Raw genomic sequence first — 21,429 nt, forward strand, 5'->3', positions numbered from 1 at the left:
AACAGTTGGAGTAACTGAAGATTTTTGAAGGGTCAGTGAAAGAAAAGAGCAAAATATTGCTCTAAGAGGAGAAATTTTTTTAAGATTTTTATTTTATTTATTTATTTATATTATTTATCTTTTTATTATTTATTTTAGAGAGAGAGAAAGCATGTGTGAGCAGGGGGAGGGCCATGAGGACAGAATTCTCAAGGAGATTCCGTGCTGAGCATAGAGCCTGATGTGGGGCTCCATCTCACAATCTGAGATCATGACCTGAGCTGAAATCCAGAGTCAATGCCCGTAGGAGGAGAAATCTTAATAGTGGGGTAGGTGTGGGACAGTAGCAAGGAGCATGGAGATGGGGAGTCTTGTGATTAGGTGGTTGTAATTGCCCATGTCAGTAATTATTAAGCACTTGTGCCTGGGGATTATAAATGTATAGAACAGAATGGATTAAAGCTATAGCAGATATAGAATCAAGTCTTGGTTTCTTCAGTATCGGCCGTGGGTGTGTATAGGTTGGGGTTAGTTTCTGCTGTGAGTGACAGAAAATACCAAATAAGATGGAGATTTATTTTTTTCTTGTAAATGTAGGCAGTGTAGGGATTCTAGCTCTTTCCCTCTTATTACTGGAAATGAGACTTTTGCTTCATGGTTCAAGATAGCTGCTTGAAGTCTTGCCATCATATGCACGTTGTAGCTTTCTGGAAGTGGTGAGAAGAGGGACAGCATTTCCCTTTAACACTTGCTGGATCTGACTAAGCTCTTACTGGCCAGAACTTAGTCGCCTGACCACACTCAGTTACAGGGAAAGTAGAGAAATACTGTCTTTATTCTGAGAAATCCTATGCCTTCCTAAAAACCAGGGCTTCTCTTGTAAAGGGAGAAGAGGAATATGGATATTGGGACATTATTCTTACTGTGTTTGACATAGGGGTAAAACACAACTGTTGGGATTGCGAAGTTCTGGAAAAGGAACAGTGCCCTATTGAGTGAGCCGCTGAAAAGGTCGGATGGACCTGGATGGAATGAGATGTCCCAGGGAGGAATACAGATTTTCAAGTCCTGTCCTTGGAGTAGTAGCTACAATAGGTAGAAGGATCAAGTCTTTCCAGTTCCGACTCTCCAGGTAATTCAGATTCCAAACTTCACTTTCATCTTTTGTTATTTAAATAATGAAACTCTAGTTCCACTGGTCTGGACAGCTCAGGCAGGCTCCTAATTCACTCGCTCCCCGACTTACAAAGTCTGTGACAGTCCCTGTTACGCACTGCCTGGTCAGCAACACTTGGGGGATCAGAATCTGAAAGAAGGACAAAATGATATTGAGCTGCTGATAGATGAGAAAAGTAAATTAATAAAACCATGCTGGCCTTTCCCTCAGGTTTCCATCTGACCCTCTGTCCCACCATGGCTAATTGGCTATGGAAGGTCATTTTGTCTGCTTCCCCTGCAGCTTTCCTTGGGTCTTGGGCTTCTGTAGGCTTTGTCCTGGCCACTAGCGCAGGTTCCCTGTTTGAGTTGCGAGGATGGCTTCTTTTCATGCTTCAGGTCTCCTGTCCTGTTTCCCAGGGCTCCTTGCTGACTGCACTTTGACCTGCAAATGTCCTAAGCCTCCTTAGGGACTCCTGAGCTCTCCCTCAGTCTGGCAGGGCTGTCTTTTTCCTTCTATGAGTCAGCTCAGAATTTAGAGAATGGGGAGTATGCAGATCAATTCTTCTTCAGGCTGTGATTTTTTTTTTTTTAATTTCAACCAGATTCAAATGAAATTATGTCCTAGCTTCTAATTTTTCCTTCTGAGCATTTTCTACTTTTTTCCTTTTGCTAGATTCCCATTCTGCCTCTGGTTGCACCCTCCTCCCCACCAATGCCACCACCACTGACATCAAATAGTAAGAGTAATGGGTGCCATTTATTGCACATAAAATATTGTATTTTTTAAAAAAGATTTTACTTATTTGAGAGAGAGAGAGCACATATGAGTAGGGGAGTGGGGGGTGGTGAGGGGCAGAAGGAGAGGGACATGCAGACTTCCCGCGGAGGTGGGAGTCCTATGTGGGGCTGGATCCCAAGACCCCGGGATCATGACTTGAGCTGAAAGGAGATGCTTAACTGACTGAGCCTCCCAGGCGCCCCTAAAGTATTGTCTTACATACATTAGCATAGTATTTCTGACTGTCCTTCAAGATAATTATTCCCAGTGTTCAGATAAGGACACTGAGGTGTTTCGTGTGTATTTAACTGAGCATTTAAAAAGTGAAATAAGGGATATCTGTGTGGTTAAGTCAGTTAAGTGTCTGCTTTTGGCTCAGGTCATGATCCCAGAGTCCTGGAATCGAGTCCCGCATTGGACTCCCTGCTCAGTGGCTTCTCCCTCTGCCTGCCGCTCCCCCTGCTTGTGCCCTCTCTCTCTCTCTCTTTCTCTGACAAATAAATAAAATATTTTAATAAATAAATAGTGAAATAATTTGTCCAGAGTGACACAAAATTTAGTAGTAAACTTGTGATTCAACTCCAGAATGCTGCATAGTCTCCATTATCTCACACTGTTTCTCAAAAGACACCAACAACCCTGCGTGTGTCTTTTCATTTGACTTAGCCTTGCTGAAAAGCTCAAGAGAGAAATGAAAAAGTTTCAGTCTCATTCAAAGCTACTAGTTTGAATTGAAAGTTTCGTACGAAATGAGTTTCATCCTACAACTGGCTAACTCATTGATGTTAGGAAATACCTATCGTTTATGAACTGCAGTTTAAAAATTGTTTCATTGTATCAATACTGTCAGTAGTCTGAATACAGCACACATACATTCTCCTTCTCCCCATGATGGAGGGGGCAGGGTGGATCTGGGTGTGGACTTGAATTTTGGAGGGTCTGAAGTTTCATCCATTTTTTTTTAAATGTGTAATATATATATATATATATATATATATATATATATAATTTGTTTATTTACAGCATAACAGTGTTCATTGTTTTGGCATCACACCCAGTGCTCCATGCAGTACGTGCCCTCCCTATTACCCACCACCTGGTTTCTCAACCTCCCACCCCCTCGCCCCTTCAAAACCCTCTGGTTGTTTTTCAGAGTCCATAGTCTCTCATGGTTCATCTCCCCTTCCAGTTTCCCTCAACTCCCTCTCCTCTCCATCTCCCCATGTCCTCCATGTGATTTGTTATGCTCCACAAATAAGTGAGACCATATGATACTTGACTCTCTCTGCTTGACTTATTTCGCTCAGCATAATCTCTTCCAGTCCCGTCCATGTTGCTATAAAAGTTGGGTATTCATTCTTTCTGATGGAGGCATAATACTCCATTGTGTATATGGACCACATCTTCCTTATCCATTCGTCCGTTGAAGGGCATCTTGGTTCTTTCCACAGTTTGGAGACCGTGGCCATTGCTGCAATAAACATTGGGGTACAGATGGCCCTTCTTTTCACTACATCTGTATCTTTGGGGTAAATACCCAGCAGTGCAATTGCAGGGTCATAGGGAAGCTCTATTCTTAATTTCTTCAGGAATCTCCACACTGTTCTCCAAAGTGGCTGCACTAACTTGCATTCCCACCAACAGTGGAAGAGGGTTCCCCTTTCTCCACATCTTCTCCAACACACGTTGTTTCCTGTCTTGCTAATTTTGGCCATTCTAACTGGTGTCAGGTGGTATCTCAATGTGGTTTTAATTTGAATCTCCATGATGGCTAGTGATGATGAACATTTTTTCATGTGTCTGATAGCCATTTGTATGTCTTCGTTGGAGAAGTGTCTGTTCATATCTTCTGCCCACTTTTTGATATGATTATCTGTTTTGTGTGTGTTGAGTTTGAGAAGTTCTTTATAGATCCTGGATATCAACCTTTTGTCTGTACTGTCATTTGCAAATATCTTCTCCCATTCTGTGGGTTGCCTTTTTGTTTTGTTGACTGTTTCCTTTGCTGTGCAGAAGCTTTTGATCTTGATGAAGTCCCAAAAGTTCATTTTCGCTTTTGTTTTCTTTCATCCATTTTTTTAAAAATAAGATTTTATTTATTTACTTGACAGACAGAGATCACAAGTAGGCAGAGAGCCAGCAGAGAGAGAGAGGAAGCAGGCTCCCCGCTGAGCAGAGAGCCAGATGCTGGGCTCGATCCCAGGATCCTGAGATCATGACCTGAGCCGAAGGCAGAGGCTTTAACCCACTGAGCCACCCAGGTGCCCCCCCCTTGTTGATTTTTTGACCCCAGCTTCATTTGAGCCTCTTAACTGCAGTCTCATCCTAAGCATTTTAGGTGAAAGTAATACAGTCGGTCACCACCTTTTTTTTTTTTTCCCTTTTCCTTACTCTCCCAACGCACATACAATTTTGATGTCTGCTTGCTTGAGTCTGGCCGAATGTGCAAGGTGATTCTAGCTTGTATACGTTTCCTATGGTTGAGTAATCAGTGTGTGGCCCAGTTAGCCAGGGCAATCCTCGATCTGAGTGTTCTGTCTGTTTTTTATGGTAAATGGGGGTCACGTACGGTAGAGGGATAGAAATGAGTCTCGTTCTTGTCTGACAATTTCAAAACTGGGAAGAATGGCAGAGATGTATATACTCAGAGCCACGGTATCACCCTCATGCCCACCATACTTTTAAATGAAACACATCGAGCTAAATAAAAGGGTTTGCTCTGGCTTTGATTTCCCCAATCAGAGTGTCAGCTCCTGGGGCTCTTCCCTCTGCCAAGTGAGTGTGGGCCTGTCCACCATCTTGAAACTGCTTTTTTAAAGATTTTTTATTTATTTATTTGACAGAGAGAAAGAGATCACAAGTAGGCAGAGAGGCAGGCAGAGAGAGATGGGGGAAGCAGGCTCCCCGCCGAGCAGGGAGCCCGATGCAGGGCTCGATCCCAGGACCCTGGCTGGGATCATGACTTGAGCTGAAGGCAGAGGCTTAACCCACTGAAACACCCAGGCGCCCCTTGAAACTGCTTTTGTTGACATTCCCACTGACCACAAATATAGGCATCACACCAATGAGTCTTTGCATGTAAACTAAAACCTACCGAGGATTGTTTGAGCGGGCCTGCAGTGTCATAGAACATCTGACTTCACGACAGCGTTTTTCCTGGGTTCATCCAACTTTGTTGAACATCTCTTGTCGGCGATGCTTTGCATCAGTAGTGGGATTTCAAAAGAAGATGTGTTCTCTGGCTTCAAGAAAGTTACTGTATAATGTGAAAGAATGACATGGAAACAGGTAAATGTGGGGCACTATCTCCATGCCAAAATGTAGGATAACTCAATATCAAAGGTGCATGGAGGAGAGAGAGACCTACCGCATGTATAGATGTCAAGCACTTCAGGGAGAGGATTATCCCTGGTAAGTCCAATGGGTGCCACGCAATGTACTAGGATGGTCATTTACATTTTTCCTAGTGATCCATACTCTTCTCCATGTTCCTGCTTCCCATGTAGGGTGTGTAATAGGCCATTAAGGGGAAACAGTGATTGTCTTGGGGATAGGGAATGTGATCTTCCATCCTGCATCCAATGATCACAGCGCCTTTTCCCCTTCCAACATTTGGTGTTCTACTGATCCAATAGGATCAGTGCCTCCTTATGTTACCTCCTTAGGCCAAGGAAAAGAGTTTCTTGAGGACACTATACTGTCCAGAGCTCCTCTAGCCCATTTAAACAAAATAGCACAGTAGTCCCTATAGGTGTGTCTCCCCTATACTTGGTTCCGTCCTCCCTTATCATAGACCACCTGTCACAGATGATGTGGCACTGACCGATGGCTTGAAAGTGCATTTCTGCAATGTGTGTGATTACTGTTAGGTGCATTTCCATGGGACTTTCCTTAAGCATTCTCCCTTCCCCTGCAGGATCCTTCTGTGAGAGTTCTTCTGTTCCATCCTACATCATTTCCCTCCCACCACATCAGCCACTCTCAGTGTTGCTCTTGAATTTTCTTTTCCATGAGGTCAAGAGACCACTCTCCTTTCCATATGGAGATGGTCCCAAGTTGTGTTTGCTCTGGACCTAAGGTAGTGATAGAGATTGAAAATACAGAGAGAGGAGAGTTGCAGAAATTCATCTCAAAATGATGTAGAAGAATTAACAGGTGAGAATATAATTACTGTATGTATGGACACAGATGAGAATCCCAGGAGTTATCCAGAAACGTGCTTTCTAGACTTAACGGAAGGGTAATAAGGGTTTAAAGAATCAGTCAGTTCCTTTAGGACTGTTTGAAAAACCCAGCATGGGGGTGTGGGCAGTGTTTATGTGAGACCCCTACAAGTTTGGTGATTTAGAATAGAAATGGTATTGGGGGGGAGTGTATTGATTTTTATGTAGACTCTGGTGACCAATTTCAGGGAGTTCGGAGAAGATTTAGTCTTACATATCCATTCTACGGTGCTTACTGATCAGATGCCATGTTCCTGTAATTAGAAGCTCATCTCTTTCCAAATTCAAATTTGCCTTTTAAAGTAGCTCACTTCTAAACATTTGAGGTGGGCAGCAGAACTAGATGACAAAAATCCTTTCTAGCTGTCAGACAGGAATCAACACAGTGCTGCCCACCACGGGCTGCGCCCTCGAGGTGTGTCCGTAAATATCACTTTATTGGCACATAGCCACAGCCATTCATTTCTTTCTTTTTTTTTTTTAATAATATAGTGTCAGCTATTTTTTTTTAAGATTTTATTTATTTATTTGACAGAGATCATAAGTAGGCAGAGAGGCAGACAGAGAGAGTGAGAGGGAAGCAGGCTCCCTGCTGAGCAGAGAGCCCGATGTGGGACTCCATCCCAGGACCCTGAGATCATGACCTGAGCCAAAGGCAGCAGCTTAAACCACTGAGCCACCCAGGTGCCCCCACAGCCATTCAATTCTATATCGTATATGGCTTCATTTGTGTTACAGTGGCACAGATGAGTCATGGGGGCAGGAACAGTACGGCCTTCAAAGCCCACAATATTTATGATCTGGCCACTTACAGAGAAAGTTTGCTGACTTGTTCTAAGACATCCTATATATTTTTAAAATTTTTATTTATTTATTTTAGTGACATCCCTTCTATCCCTTCTCTATTCGTCCGTTTCCTCAACTGCCCAAGAGGAGATCGGAGTAATGAATTCTGTGTCTCTTTCTGAATCCCAAGACTCTGAATTTTCTTTTGAAACTCGCAAGTTCTCAAACTGCCACAGTGAAAAAAGGGAGAAGAAAATTGAAATATGTTTTCCTTACTACCAAGAGAGGGACCCTTGCTATGTATATCTCCTTATCCGGCAGCGATGACAGCTTTTACTGTCAACACAATGTTTTTGATTAGACACCTGGATTGTTCCCAGGGGCTGGTTGCACGTTAAGTGCAGAGATCTGATGCTTCTGCACATTGCTTCAGAGGCTGAGGCTCCTTTGGGCTCACCTGTTTGCTGGGAGGAGTTCTCAGCTGGCTGGCCTGGCGGCTCACAGCTCACTGGCTATCGGATGTAAACAAGATGACTAGAGAGGATTTGGCTGGGCAGGTTTAAAATGGGAAGCCAGTACTCCTCATGGTGCTCTGTTGCAAACAAGCCGCTCATGCGTGGTAGCAGAGTTTTAGATATATTTTTTTAAAGATTTTATTTATTTGTCAGAGAGAGATTTTGTTTATTTGTCAGAGAGAGCACAAGCAGGGGGACCAGGAGGCAGAGGGAGAGGGAGAAGCAGGCTCCCCGCTGAGCAGGAGCCCAATGTGGGGCTCAGTCCCAGGGTCCTGGGATGGTGACCTGAGCCAAAGGAAGACACTCGACAACTGAGCCACTCAGGCATCTCTGTACCAAACCTTTAAATGAGATGCGTTTGAAATATGCTCTCCTAGCTTTCCAAATGGCCCAACAGTATGAGGCATTCAGAAACACATTGTATGAAACACCTTCCTTTTCTTCCCATCTAGCCTGCAGGTATCATATTCTGTAATTGACAGACGGCACGTGGGCCCAGGCCTGATTGATTTTTGCAGGGCGCGTTTGGATCCTTCACAGGGCATGTCAAAGAAAGCAAACGAAGCTTTGCCGTTCTGTCATTAGAACAGACTTCATTCAGATGGTCTGATTGTCTGGCCGCCTGCTGAACTCTTACATGATTCCACTTCGGAGTGGATGGGGTAGCTGAAGGATCAATGATGGGACATGAAGGGAGAACAAGACGTTCTGCAGCTCTATGGCTGGGGCGGAAGCTTGCGGTGATACTTCTGTCCGTTGCAATACTTGTAATTATCCAAGGACTTCGTTTTCTTCTACCTTTTAAATGACATCTCCTGGGATGCCCAGAGGGCTCAGTGGGTTATGATCCCAGAGTCCTGGGATTGAGTCCCGCATGGGGCCCCTTGCTCAGCGGGGAGCCTGCTTCTCCGACCGCCTGCCGCTCCCCCTGCTTGTGTTGTCTCTCTCTCTCTGTCTCTTTCTCTCTGACAAATAAATAAGTAAAATCTTTATTAAAAAAAAAAGTGACTTCTCTTAAATCAGTGCTTCAGTCCGATTAATTGGTTTTCCTTATGAGGGGCCTCTGTATGTGTGTGCAGGGAATGGGGGATGCCTATATATACAGAAGGAAGAGAATATGAATATACCTAAAAATCTGAAAAGTTAGTCATTTTAGTCATTTTACTTAGGATTGTATTGGAATTAGCTTTCCCTTTTTATCATCTTAAGAGCAAACATCGTTGCTTTCTCTTTTTTCCTCACTGCTTTTTCTTTGGTGGAAATGATAGTTTCTTAAGGATATGGTCAAATGGCAAGATAAAGAAAAAGATATTGAAATATGTAATGCGGTGGCATGTGGATTTGACACTACAATTCAGATATATAGGGAAAAGTGCCTTATCCTCTGATTAGTGTTCAACATGATGCTTTATCCTCATTTATCATAGATAGATAGTGCCATAAATAATCCCCTTAGGTCAGTGGTTGACAAGAGGGGCAGCGTGAGATTGTTTTATTCTAATTTTTTTAAAGATTGTATTTATTTATTTGAGAGAGGGAGAGAGAGAGAGAGAAGAGCAGGGGGAGGGAGAAGCAGACTCCTGACCAATCAGGGAGCCTGATGTGGGGCTCGATCCCAGGACCGTGGGATCATGACCTGAACCAAAGGCATATGCTTAACTGACTGAGCCACCCAGGCATCCCTGTGACATTGTTTGAATGAAAGATACTGCATTTAGCACCAACTGGGTCAGGGCAGGCTGAGAACATGCTCTGCACTATATTTGACAGTTTCGAATAGTGATACATTGTCCCATGTCCCAGCCAACATTCAAGTGAGTGAAAACTTATTTATCTGAGCATATAATCTCCCTGTTGCATATGAACACAAAGTATCCCTTACATAGTTTCAGTATATCCTCTTCTCCAGCAATGCAAATACTGTGTATATCAAGGGAAGATGGTACTTTATTTTGTTCTGAACTTCGTCAAGAGTTGTTCTGCATTTTGGAAAATACCACCACTGAGAGCAATGCCACTTATAGACTGTGGCCTCTCCAATAGAGTACAACTATGTTATTATTTTTTAAGGTTTATTTATTTATTTGAGAGTGAGAGTGAGAGAGAGGTGGGGGGCTGGGAAGGGGAGAGGGAAAGGGAGAGAATTTCAAGCAGAGTTCCCGCTGAGTGCAAAGCCCAATGCTGGCCCAAGCCCAGGACCCAGAGATCATGATCTGAGTTCAAATCAAGAGTTGGACACTCAACTGACTGAGCCACCCAGGCACGCCCCCAACTGTATTATTGGTGCCTGTTTCAATCAGATATTCAATTTCTTCATTCTTCTGGTGTATCAACCAAGTATTTACAAATTGAAATGTATTTTATTACAAATTATACATTTATCCTTTATATTAGATTGTTTTTTGAAATTAAGTGCATAAATTAAAAGTCGCAAATTTTTTTTTGGAGAGCCACAAAGGAAATATTTTAAGTTTGGCAGGCCAGTTTGTCTCTGTCACAATTATTCAACTCTGCCATTGTAGTGAGAAAGCAGCCATAGGCAATATGTAAAGAAGTGGACATGGCTGTGTTTCAATAAAACTTTATAGACATTGAAATTTCCACTTAATATAATTTTCACATGTCACAAGATACTCTTTTTTATTTGTTTTTGACTACTTGAAAATGCAAAGCCTTCTTAGCTTTTGAGTGGTACAGAAAGAGTCAGTGGGCCATTTCTGGCTAGTGGATGATAATTTGCCAATCTCTGTTCGAAGGCATCAGGCTCAAGCAAACACACTGAAATATGTATTATTATGAATTACATTTCTTTTATTTCTTCTTTACTTTATAGCTAAAGTACTGTGTTAATTGTTTGAAATGGATCTGTGTAATTACTATAAACAAAAATTTTTGTAAAACAACTTGGTAAAAATATTTAATATAAAACAAATTTTTGAGTGCTGTGAAGATCCTCACTTGTAATGATAAAGATATACACTAGAGTGTGGCTTCTCATTGTGGTTTTGATTTGTATTTCCCTGATGTTGAGTGATGTGGAGCACTTTTTCATGTGTCTGTTGGCCATCTGGATGTCTTCTTTGGAGAAATGTCTGTTCATGTGTTCTGCCCATTTCTTCACTGGATTACTTCTTTTTGGGTGTTGAGTTTGGTAAGTTCTTTATAGACTTTGGATACTAGCCCTTTATCTGATAAGACATTTGCAAATATCTTCTCCCATTTTGTCAGTTGTTTTTTGGTTTTGTTGACTGTTTCCTTTGCTGTGCAAAAGCTTTTTATTTTGATGAAATCCCAGTAGTTCATTTTTGCTTTTGTTTTTCTTGCCTTTGGAGATGTGTCTAGCAAGAAATTGCTGCAGCCAGGGTCACAGAGATGGCTGACTGTGTTCTTCTCTAGGATTTTGATGGATTCCTATATCACATTTAGATCTTACATCCATTTTGAGTTCATCTTTGTGTATGGTGTATGAAAATGGTTCAGTTTTGTTCTTCTGAATGTGGCTGTCCAGTTTCCCCAAGACCATTTGTTGAAGAAACTTTTTTCCATCGGACATTCTTTCCTCCTTTGTCAAAGATCAGTTGACCATAGAGTTCAGGGTCCATTTCTGGGCTCTCTATTCTGTTCCATTGATCTCTGTGTCTGTTTTTGGGCCAGGACCATACTGTCTTGATGATGACAGCTTTGTAATAGAGCTTGAAGTCAGGAATTGTAATGCCACCATCTTGGTTCTCTTTTTCAACATTCCTTTGGCTATTCTTGGTCTTTTCTGGTTTCATACAAATTTTAGAATTATTTGTTTCAACTCTTTGAAAAATGTTTGTGGTGTTTTGATAGGGATTGCACTGAGTGTGTATATTGCCCTGGGTAGTATAGACATTTTAACAATATTTGTTCTTCCAATCCATGAGCATGGAATGTTTTTCCATTTCTTTGTGTCTTCCTCAATTTCTTTCATAAGTGTCTATAGTTCTATAGTTTCATAAGTGTTCTATAGTTTCCAGAGTACAGATCCTTTATCTTTACCAGCCTTTTGGTTGGGTTTATTCCTACATATCTTAGAGTTTTGGGTGCAATGAGATGCCGCCTCACATCAATCAGATGTCTAAAATTAACAAGTCAGGGAACAACAAATATTGGTGAGGATGTAGAGAAAGGGGAACCCTCTTACATTGCTTGGGGGAGTGCAAAGTGAAGCAGCCACTCTGGAAAACAGAATGGAGGTTCCTCAAAAAGTTAAAAATAGAGCTACCCTATGACCCAGCAATTGCACTACTGGGTATTTACCCAGAAGATACGAACATAGTGATCTGAAGGGGCACCTGCACCTGAATGTTTACAGCAGCAATGTCCACAATAGCCAAACTATGGAAGGAGCCCAGATATCCATCAACAGATCAAAGGATAAAGAAGATGTGGTATGTTTATACAATGGAGTATTACCCAGCCATCAAAAAGAGACCTTACCATTTATAATGACATGGATGGAATTCGAGGGTATTATGCGAAGTGAAATAAGTCAATCAGAGAAAGCCAGTTATCATATGATTTCACTCATATGTGGAATTTAAGGAACAAAACATGATCATAGGGGAAGGGAGGGAAAAATAAAATAAAAGACAAAATCAGAGAAGGAGACAAACCATAGGAGACTTTAATCATAGGAAACAAACAGGATTGCTGGGGGGGGCGGTGTGGATGGCATGAGTGGGTGATGGGCAGTAAGGATGGAACATGATATAATAAGCACTGGGTATTATAAAAGACTGATGGATCACTGAACTCTACCTCTGAAACTAATAATACACTATATGTTAATTAATTGAATTTAAGCAAAATAAAATTAGAAAAAATAGTGAGTGTGGCTTTCCCAACAACTACCTCTGAGAATAAAGAAAGAAGGTTGTATTTATGGTTTAAATTGTTCAAGAGAGTCAACAATCCTGATTGGGTAAAATTTGGTGAGTTTTGATAAAACTCAGAAATTCCTGTCTTTGGTAAGGAAAAACAAGCCTGGCTTATCTCTAATGCAAAGCTGTTAGGTGGTGTCTGCAGTTCAATACTTTTGGACTTTCAGATAAGTGTATCTCTTCCAGACTTGGGACATGCTTCATATCCAGCAGAGTTAGGCTAAAGTTTAGTGAAATATCAGAGTGGTTTTTTTTTTTGTTGTTGTTGTTTGTTTGTTTTGTAGGGTCTGCTGCCTATTAGTTTTATTTAATTATCAAGGTGGCATTACAAAATGTTTGTTTCAAAAATGGGTCACTGTAGGGGTATTTACCTGCTGGCTCATTCAGTTAAGCGCCCAACTCTTGGTTTGAGCTCAGGTCATGATTGCAGGGTCCTGGGATTGAGCCCCACATCGGGTTCCATGCTAAGCACAGTTGGTTTGACATTCTCTCTCTCCCTCTGCCTCTTCCCCCTCTTTCTCTCTCTCTCTCTGTCTAAAATAAATAAATAAAATATTTTTTAAAAAATGGGCCACTGGGTGTGAGTGCATTAGGAGAATCTGATCTCAAAGATTTCTAAACCTTTGGCATTCCCCTCTTTCTCCTATGATGACCCTCCAATGATCTGGGAAGGAAGGGGAGGGTGAATTATGCAATATTAAGGCTCAGAGGAAGCATCAGAATTGCTCTGAGCCAGAGAAATGTCCACTGTCTGCCTACTTCATAGACTTTCCAACCATATAACTCTTGATCTGGTTTCTTAAGTCCGTGTGGTGTAAAGAATTCCTAGCTGATTTCAAATCTCCTTGTCTTTCCCCAGTGCCACAAATACTTGGAGTCTCTCCAGCCTCTGCTATGAGGCCAATTCTCCCTTTGCCTGCTGCCCCAGAACAGATCACTGGCCTTCTGCTCAGCTGTCTTTAGGACTGTCCTCGAGGGCTGTGGGAGCTCTATCCAGTCCACATGGAAGTAGGATCCTGGGTAACCCATTGTCCTTTGATGCATCCCAAACCCTAGACTTGGTGCTGGGCATCTTGGAGCAGGATATCTTTCCAGAACCTTGAGTAGGGTCTTTTTCCCTCTTCTCTTTGTGTCTAAATAGCTCAAACCCCACTGCCCTCTCCAGAAAAAGTGGGCTTCTCTTTCACTCATCCTGTGTCATAAACCATTCTTCATCACAAAACTGCTAGCCTCGGCGGCCTTAATGTCCCAGTTCCCTCTACTATGAGAGACTCTTGGAGCTAAGCGATGGAAACTCACATGGAAGCTAAAGGAAATTTGGCAAATCTTTTCCCTATGCAAAGCTGTGCTTTCAAACGCATTGTTTTTGACCATGTTCTCTCACTGAGAATGATGCATCTGAAGGAGACCGGAAAGAAAAAAAAAAAAAAAAGATTTAAAGAAATGCAATGCAAAGCAAGGTTTAACATTAGCTATATCCCTGCTAAATTACAAATATGGTGGAAGTTACCTTATTTTCTTCCAGTGGGACTGACAGGTGGTATGTGGATGCGGTTCAATAGTGGAAGCGTCCACACAAATGTATCTGCCTCCAACACTGTGGGGCAGATACCCCCATGTAATAGAATCACCCCAATTGCCCACCAGCTGTAATCAAGGTCAAAGATTATCCTGAGGTCCCATCCACAGGAGCTCACAGATCCTTGTGCTATGTATGTCCCGATTTCTTGGGCTTTCCCCTTTTTCTCCCTATGATGGAAAAACTCTCACCATGATGATTCATATTCTTGTTTTCATTTTCCAGGGGCCCAAGGAAAGCTCTTCCCTCTTCTTTGAGCAAATGCCCTACCTCCTTTCCATTCCTAAAGGGTTTCTGCACCCCTTGTCTGGCTTGTGGATGGGATCAGCCACCTCTCCTTGATCCCAGTGGAGGGTGCGTGTGTGTGTGTGTATGTGTGTGTGTGCGCACGCGTGTGTACACACGTGTGTGCGCTAATGGGCTTGGGTAGGTGCAGAAAAGAGATGAGTTGGAGGTAGAGACAAGTGACAGGGGAATTGAAATAGACTTAAATACAGAATTACTGTCTGTTTCCCTTCAGTAGAAATCTCCTGAATGCTTTTTGATAAAAACGTGATGACAGGATATTTACAGGTTAATAATCTATTTGAAAAATGAAAAAAGGAGAGGGAGGGTGGCTGCTGCATTTTGTAGGATAACTTGTGGGTAGAGGAAGATTATTGTATGTATATTCACTCTACTTCCACAGCCAGCACACAGGGATCCTCGGCTAGCCTCTCAGTGTCTCTCCGCCTTTTTTTTCCCCATACAGCTCAACAGAATTCACCAAAAATCCATGAAGGCTGGTGGGCGTACAAGGAGGTGGTGCAGGGAAGCTTTGTTCCAGGTAAATACACATTTATTCATATTCTTTTATTTTTTTAAGGAAGGAATTTGAATGAAATAGAATATTATTTCCAGAATTTTGCCTTTGCTGCATGGCAGGGAAGGCATTGCAAGGAGCAGCAGCGTCTCTTGCACATGGTGGATATAAGACTTTTCTGCCAAGGTCCAGTTTGTTCTAGAGCGGCAATTTCACCAAGACCCCCTTGCTCCATGAAAGCCTACGTCCCAAGCCCTTTCCCTCTACAGGTGACTCTGCCAGCAGGAGGGCGATGGAGGACTGAGGGTTGAAGCTCTGTTGGAATTTTGTTAAGTAAGAAAGAGTCTTTTTGTTGTTGTTGTTTGTTTTTCAACATTAATGAAACAGGAAGTCTGGAAAGGCTGACCATGACAGTGAGGCTTGCTGGGATGCATGCTGTCACTGATGTCACTTGAGTAGCATCTGTGGTCAGAACTTAGCAGATTGGGCCAAGTCTGGGCTAAAAATAACGGCTGGAGTGAATGCTGTCACCATGGGGGTGGGGGAGAGAACTGAAGGCAAATTAGAGCCAGAAACATACAGTGGCTTTAGGGTCAAAGGAAGCCTGGAGGGTCCTTGTGGCCCCCGACCACTCTGACCTTAATCACAGCCCGCCCCGTTCTGCTGTATCAGACTTCAGTGGGGGAGAGAGGCAAGAGAAAAAAAGCAAGAATGTTAAAGAGAAGGATGGATGGAAAGGTGGGTGAGATATTTCAAAGTATTTTTAACGGTCTAGATGTGGGATGGGAAGAAATGCAGCACATGGGAGGAGTCAGTATGGAGTCCTCGCTGAGGGGCTAAACCAGAAAGCATCCTGTGTCAGTGGAGATCCTTGGACTTGGTGGCAGGTGGGAAGAGCCACGTCCCCAGCTCAATCCGGTTCAGCGTTGGCTGCTGTTATGTCCTGGCTCTTCTATGGAGTTCCTAAGCAAGTTACTAAACCCTCTGAGCATCACTTTCTCAGCTGAACTGTAGGACAGTAGCCCATGTTCTTGGGGCTTTCCAGTAGGAGGAGAGCAGCTTGGTGAAGGTGTGGTGGGCAGCCCACAAAAAAGCCAGCTAACTGCCAAAGAGCCTGATAAACTAAGATTATTAACGGTACAAATTTACTCTGGCACATTTATTCCTTGGCCCAGTGGGCATAGATACTGGTCTTGATTAGTTCACCCAGAAATGATCAGGTTTCTAATAATAACCTTGTAACAACTTGATTGACATAAGCTATATTCACATGGCATTTTATCCTTAACAGCTGGGGACATCTCTTGCCAGTGGATGGCATGCTCATTGTTTTTCTGAGGAATCCGCTTCTCATGTTCAAGATGTCCCAGAAACCGCATTCATACATATATGCTTTGCGATTGTGGAATTAGAGGCACAAAGGGCATTCCCTCCAGGTTATAATGAGTTTTGCCAAACTAAGACTATCCTCTGTAGTGACTGAAGTGCTCGTGGATAATACCGAATAAACCCTGCAGAGTGTTGCTTTCCTGCCCCACATTTTATTTTTGATGTTTCCCCCTCCGTTGGCACATCCCTTCTCTACACATGTCCAAAGCCCACTTTTGATTTGGTTGTTGCTTCTGAGACAGCTGCAGGGAAAGTTTTGTTTTTCCTTTTATGGGTTGATTTTAAAAGAGCTGAACTTTCCCTCATTTCCACCTTCATGGGAGAGAATATGTACAAAACGGGCAGTGTGGACTCGCATGTCGGACACACCGGGCACTGAGTGGGGGTCCTACAACTTCCTCTTGGTAGTTCTGTCTGCAAATTGCCTACCACCTCTCAGTTATTCATCTGTTAAAATGGAGATAAGGATCCAGTCAGCCTTCTGAGGTTTTGTGAGGATTAAATTATATAACGCAAGATGAGGTGCTTATTGTCATGTCTGACCCATGGTGTGAGTATAAGTCAGTCGTTCTGGGTATTACTGTTATTAGTTTATGAATAGCAGTACAATTGGATATTTGCTACTTTTCTGCTTGGCAAAGGCAGAGAGCTATTAACTGGAAACCTAATAATGTAAGTGAGGGTCTCTCATGATGCGCGGAACATGGAAGACACGTAGTAATTGTTCCTTGGGTTGGTGAGTTCAGCTGGTCTCTAGGCAGTGGCCAACTGAGAACTGACTTTATCATCCTCTGCCTTTAATGGTCCCAAAGCCCTTTGGCCTCCTGGGAAAGAAGCCTGGTATCTGATGGTTTCACTTCTTAAGCTTTGGGGTATTCCACTCTGTTAAGAGAGGAGTCATGAGAATTTTTGAATTAAGTAATTGGACTTAAGGCTCTAGCCTCTGACACATTCCAAATGACCTCCTTTATCTGAGTTGGTGCTCAGGGCGAACCATGGACCCTTTATCTCTTATTCTCATTGTGGAGTATAAGGTCAAGAGTGCTCTTTGCTTTGCCACCGGGACTTTCTTCACGTGGTGGATGTGTGACAAAGAAGAGGACTTTGTATGACCAGACTATTTGAGCAAGTTTTATTGCCTCATAAGTTCTTTGCAAGAGTATCTAGGAAAAAGTTGGCATAACAGTTGTGAATCTGTGATTTCAGCAAAGCTCATGGTGCCTAGAAATAGAGGATTTCTCTAGCCATGGCAAGCACAAGGTTGATTTAGTAGCAGAATAACCCCCTTTGGTCAGTTCAAAGCACCTGTAGAGTCCCCCCCCCCATGGGGAGCACCATGCTTGGGGCTGTTGATATCAAGAGGTGACTGATTCACAGTTCTGATTCAAGGGTGAACCCACCATCTGAAGAGGAAGATGAAACTCGGGATGAATATAGTTCTTGTGCGGCTTCCTTAGCATTAAGTTAACCATGGAATGGCCTCATTTTCTTAAGTGAGACAGTGGAGCTCCTACTGTTGGAGGTGTTTTGAGTCAGGCTTTCTGTCCCTTGCAGCCCAAAGCATTCTCCCAGATTCAGGGTTCTCCGTGGAGAAGGAGGAGAAGGTGGACAGTATCGGCGGGAACAGCGCTGGGGGAGTGGGGTGGAAATGCACGGTGGGTGTGGAGAGTGTCTACAGAGCAGGGTACACCATGGGGTCATGCATGAGGAGGCCAGCATGTCCTCAGGGGCCAGGCCACAAGAGTCTTTGTGTTTTGTGTTCAAGAACTTACTTTCCCTTTAAGAATGGAGGAATTATAAGACCTCGCTAAGCTCTGGAGAGACATAATCAAATGCGTATTTTAAAAAGTCAGCTGTGGGAGCACCTGGGCCACTCAGTGGGTTAAGCCTTTGCCTTCAGCTTGGGTCATGATCTCGGGGTCCTGGGATCAAGCCCTGCATCAGGCTCTCTACTTGGCAGGGAGCCTGCTTCCCCTTCTCTCTCTCTCTGCCTACCACTCTACTTGTGATCTCTGTCAAATAAATAAAATCTTAAAAAATAATTTTAAAACAGTCAGCTCTGGCTATAGTAATGGAGATGTAGTGCCTTTTGATAAGAGTATTAGAGAGGCGCCTGGGTGGCTCAGTCTGTTAGACATCTGTCTTTGGCTCAGGTCATGATCTCAGGATCCTGGGGTGGAGCCCTGCATCAGGCTCCCTGCTCAGCAGGGAGTCTGCTTCTCGCTCTCCTGCTCTCTCTCTTTGTCAAATAAATAAATAAAATATTTTAAAAAAGAATATCAGAGGCACAAGGATTCATAGGGAGCTTTTTTCTTTCTTTTTCTTTTTTAAATCATCCAGGTAAGAGATGGCAGGCACCTATACTAAGATAGTGAGGGGGAAAACAAAAACAAAACCAAAAACCCACAAAAACTGCAAAAAACAAACCCAAAGACAAAGCCCCCCAACTGGGTTAATCATGTTATTGAAGGATTCGGCATAGGGTTTGTTTAGTAACATTTAAAGTATATCTCTCTTTCACACATGTAGATAACACATTTATCATTTAGCATAAATATACACATTTAACACATTTCCGAAAAATTTCTGCCAAATACTGTCTTTTCACATTCCATTTATCCAAAACAGTAGGGGAATCAGGCATTCTCTATAGAGGAGGCACTATGCTAGGAGCCAGGGTTTTAAAAAAGAGATGGCCTCTGACTTTGTTCAGTCTTGTGGGAGAGACAGTTGCTCAAAGTAAAAAGGGGCCTCTCAGGCCCCAACACCAGCTTCACGTGCTGGCTGTGTTTGGAATGGGGATTTTCTCTCTTTTCAGACTAGGACATCAGAGTCGAGGGGCTTGCTTCCGTTTGAAAGCTTGAAATCATGACACTTGGGGTATATGTTTTTAGAACTTTATAAAACCCTAGAGCAGGTGGAGAACCTCTCTCTGTCATCGCCTCCTAAGGCTTGCTCTCAGGGTGCTGAACCTGACCTCCTAAACTCACTCATCTAGCAAGCTCTCTCCAGATGCTTCCATTCTGCTTCAGCCTTGGTGGGTAATGACAGAAAGGGGGCACCTGGGTGGCACAGTTGGTTAAGCTGCTAACTCTTGGTTTCAGCTTAGATCTTGGTCTCAGTGTTTGTGAGATCGAGTCCCACATCGGGCTCCATGCTCCGTGTGGAGACTGCTAAAATCTCTCTCTCCCTTGCCCTCTGCTCCTCCCCCTGCACGTATGTGGGTGCACTCTCTCTAAAATAAATAAATAAATCTTTTTTTTTTTTTTTTTTTAAAGATTTTTTATTTATTTATTTGACAGACAGAGAGATCACAAGTAGGCAGAGAGGCAGGCAGAGAGAGAGGAGGAAGCAGGCTCCCCTGCAGAGCAGAGAGCCCGATGCGGGACTCGATCCCAGAACCCTGAGATCATGACCTGAGCCGAAGGCAGCGGCTTAATCCACTGAGCCACCCAGGCGCCCCTAAATAAATAAATCTTAAAAAAAAAGACACAAAGGACATTCACTGTGGTCCCAAGATGCTGAGGATAGTGAGAGAGCGGGAGATAGGTAACTATCCATGACGTTGCCAGGATTCCCATGGAGGGTGTCTGGGGTTGCCCACTTTGAGAGAGCATGAAGGGCTTCCCCGCCAATGCAGTGCCTAAACTGAGTCCCCAAGGGTACCATGTGTGATTGTGCTATGGCAGAATGGGAAGAAATGATGCTTCAGAAAGGGGAGGGAGGTGAGCAAAGGCCTGGAGGCTGAGAAGAGAGAGGCTCACTGTGCAAGGAGAGCTGGGGGACTTAGGGCTGAGGAGGGCAGCAGGAATCCCGGCATTGAAGGCCATACCAGCCGCCAGTTTTAGATTTTACCCTGGACGCACTGGAGTGCCAAGGGAGGGATGAAGGCTAAAGCAAGATTCAGGATGAGGGAGATGTGAGCTAAGACAGGAGCAGCGGGGCCTCTGAGGAGGGTCTAGCCTCGAGGGGCAGGAACCTTGTCTCCCTTTACCCCTACCCCTCCAGGACATAGCACAAACCTTGTATTCGGGTGGCTCCATGTTTGCTCTATCAGCTTGGATCAAAACAGAGGAATTGTTGCTCCTTGAAGCCAGGTGTGAATCATCACGAGCATCAGCATCAAAATAAACCCAGCACCGCCACCGGAAGTAGGGCTCCAAGTAGGGAGGAAAAACCTCCCGTGTCCTACCTGTGTCTTCTTTGCTCCTCCCACAGTAAGTTTCACTTCTGACACTTCTGGTCCCCAAATGGGTGGAGCTATGCTCACACAGCAAGTAATTCTCCATGACACCATCTGAATGTCTTTCAATTCAACTGAATTCTAACACTTTGTACCCGGAGGGAGCATCCGATCCCACAGGTTAAGGGTTCAGTCCCATGAGACAGCCACCCTCCCCCCACCATTTCAGATGTCGATCACACATAGTAGGTCCCCAGGTTACCCATGACTTCTGCCTGACTTGGCTACAAATCAGAGGTTCCCACACCCTCTTCTTCTGGTTTGATTAATTTGCTAGCGTGGCTCTCAGAACTCAGGGAGATACTTAACTTATGTTTACCAGTTTACTAAAGAATATGATAAAGGATCCAGATGAACAGCCAGATGAAGAAATACATGGGTTTAGGAGCTCCTGTCCCCGTGGAGCTGGGTTGTACCACCCTCCTGGTACATGAGTGGGTTCACCAACCAGGAAACTTTCCAGACCCCCCTCTATTAGGATTTTTATGGGGACTTCCTCACATGGGCGTGATCAATTACTCACTCTCTTTGTAGCCCCCCCTTCTCATTCTAGGGAAGTTGGGGAGAAATGGAACAAACTTCATTGTGGCCAGAACGTAGAGTGTCAGAAGCAGAGTGGTTTGAGATTGGTGACAGTCAGGAGCCTCCATGTACTTGGCCACAATTCCAAGTCCTCTACACGACGATCCCAGGAACAGCAGGAGGACAGTAAGAAGCCATAAGCTATTCACTCTTCCTCCGAGATCTGGAGAGGCACCAGGGATCATGAGAGTGAGTTTCTAACTGTCTGAATGATCAATAGAGAAACTCAAAGCTTCGTTTCTGATCAGGCGGGGCTCTGGAGGCTGCTTTGGCCCATGGCACCATGCTCTGGTACGTTCTTCAAAATCTAGGAGAAGTGGTCTGTGTGGGATAGTCACTTCTCCCAGCATGCAAATTCCCATGCCTGCCTTGCTGGGTAGGTTTTTTTTTTTTAAAGATTTATTTATTTGACAGAGAGAGCTCACAAGTAGGCAGAGAGGCAGGCAGAGAGAGTGAGAGGAAAGCAGGCTCCCCACTGAGCAGAGAGC

General features: G+C 43.6%; 1 protein-coding gene across 1 annotated transcript in view; it reads left to right on the forward strand.

Moving 5' to 3' along the window:
- The window catches only part of CA10 (carbonic anhydrase 10), a 501,647-nt gene that overhangs the window by 67,012 nt on the left and 413,206 nt on the right, over nt 1-21,429 (forward strand). The window contains exon 2 of the mRNA XM_045983884.1: nt 14,677-14,751. Coding sequence (XP_045839840.1) covers nt 14,677-14,751 — 75 coding nt within the window. The remainder of the gene's footprint in view (nt 1-14,676; nt 14,752-21,429) is intronic.

This window comes from Meles meles, chromosome 18, assembly GCF_922984935.1.
Source record: "Meles meles chromosome 18, mMelMel3.1 paternal haplotype, whole genome shotgun sequence".
Lineage (NCBI taxonomy): Eukaryota > Metazoa > Chordata > Mammalia > Carnivora > Mustelidae > Meles > Meles meles.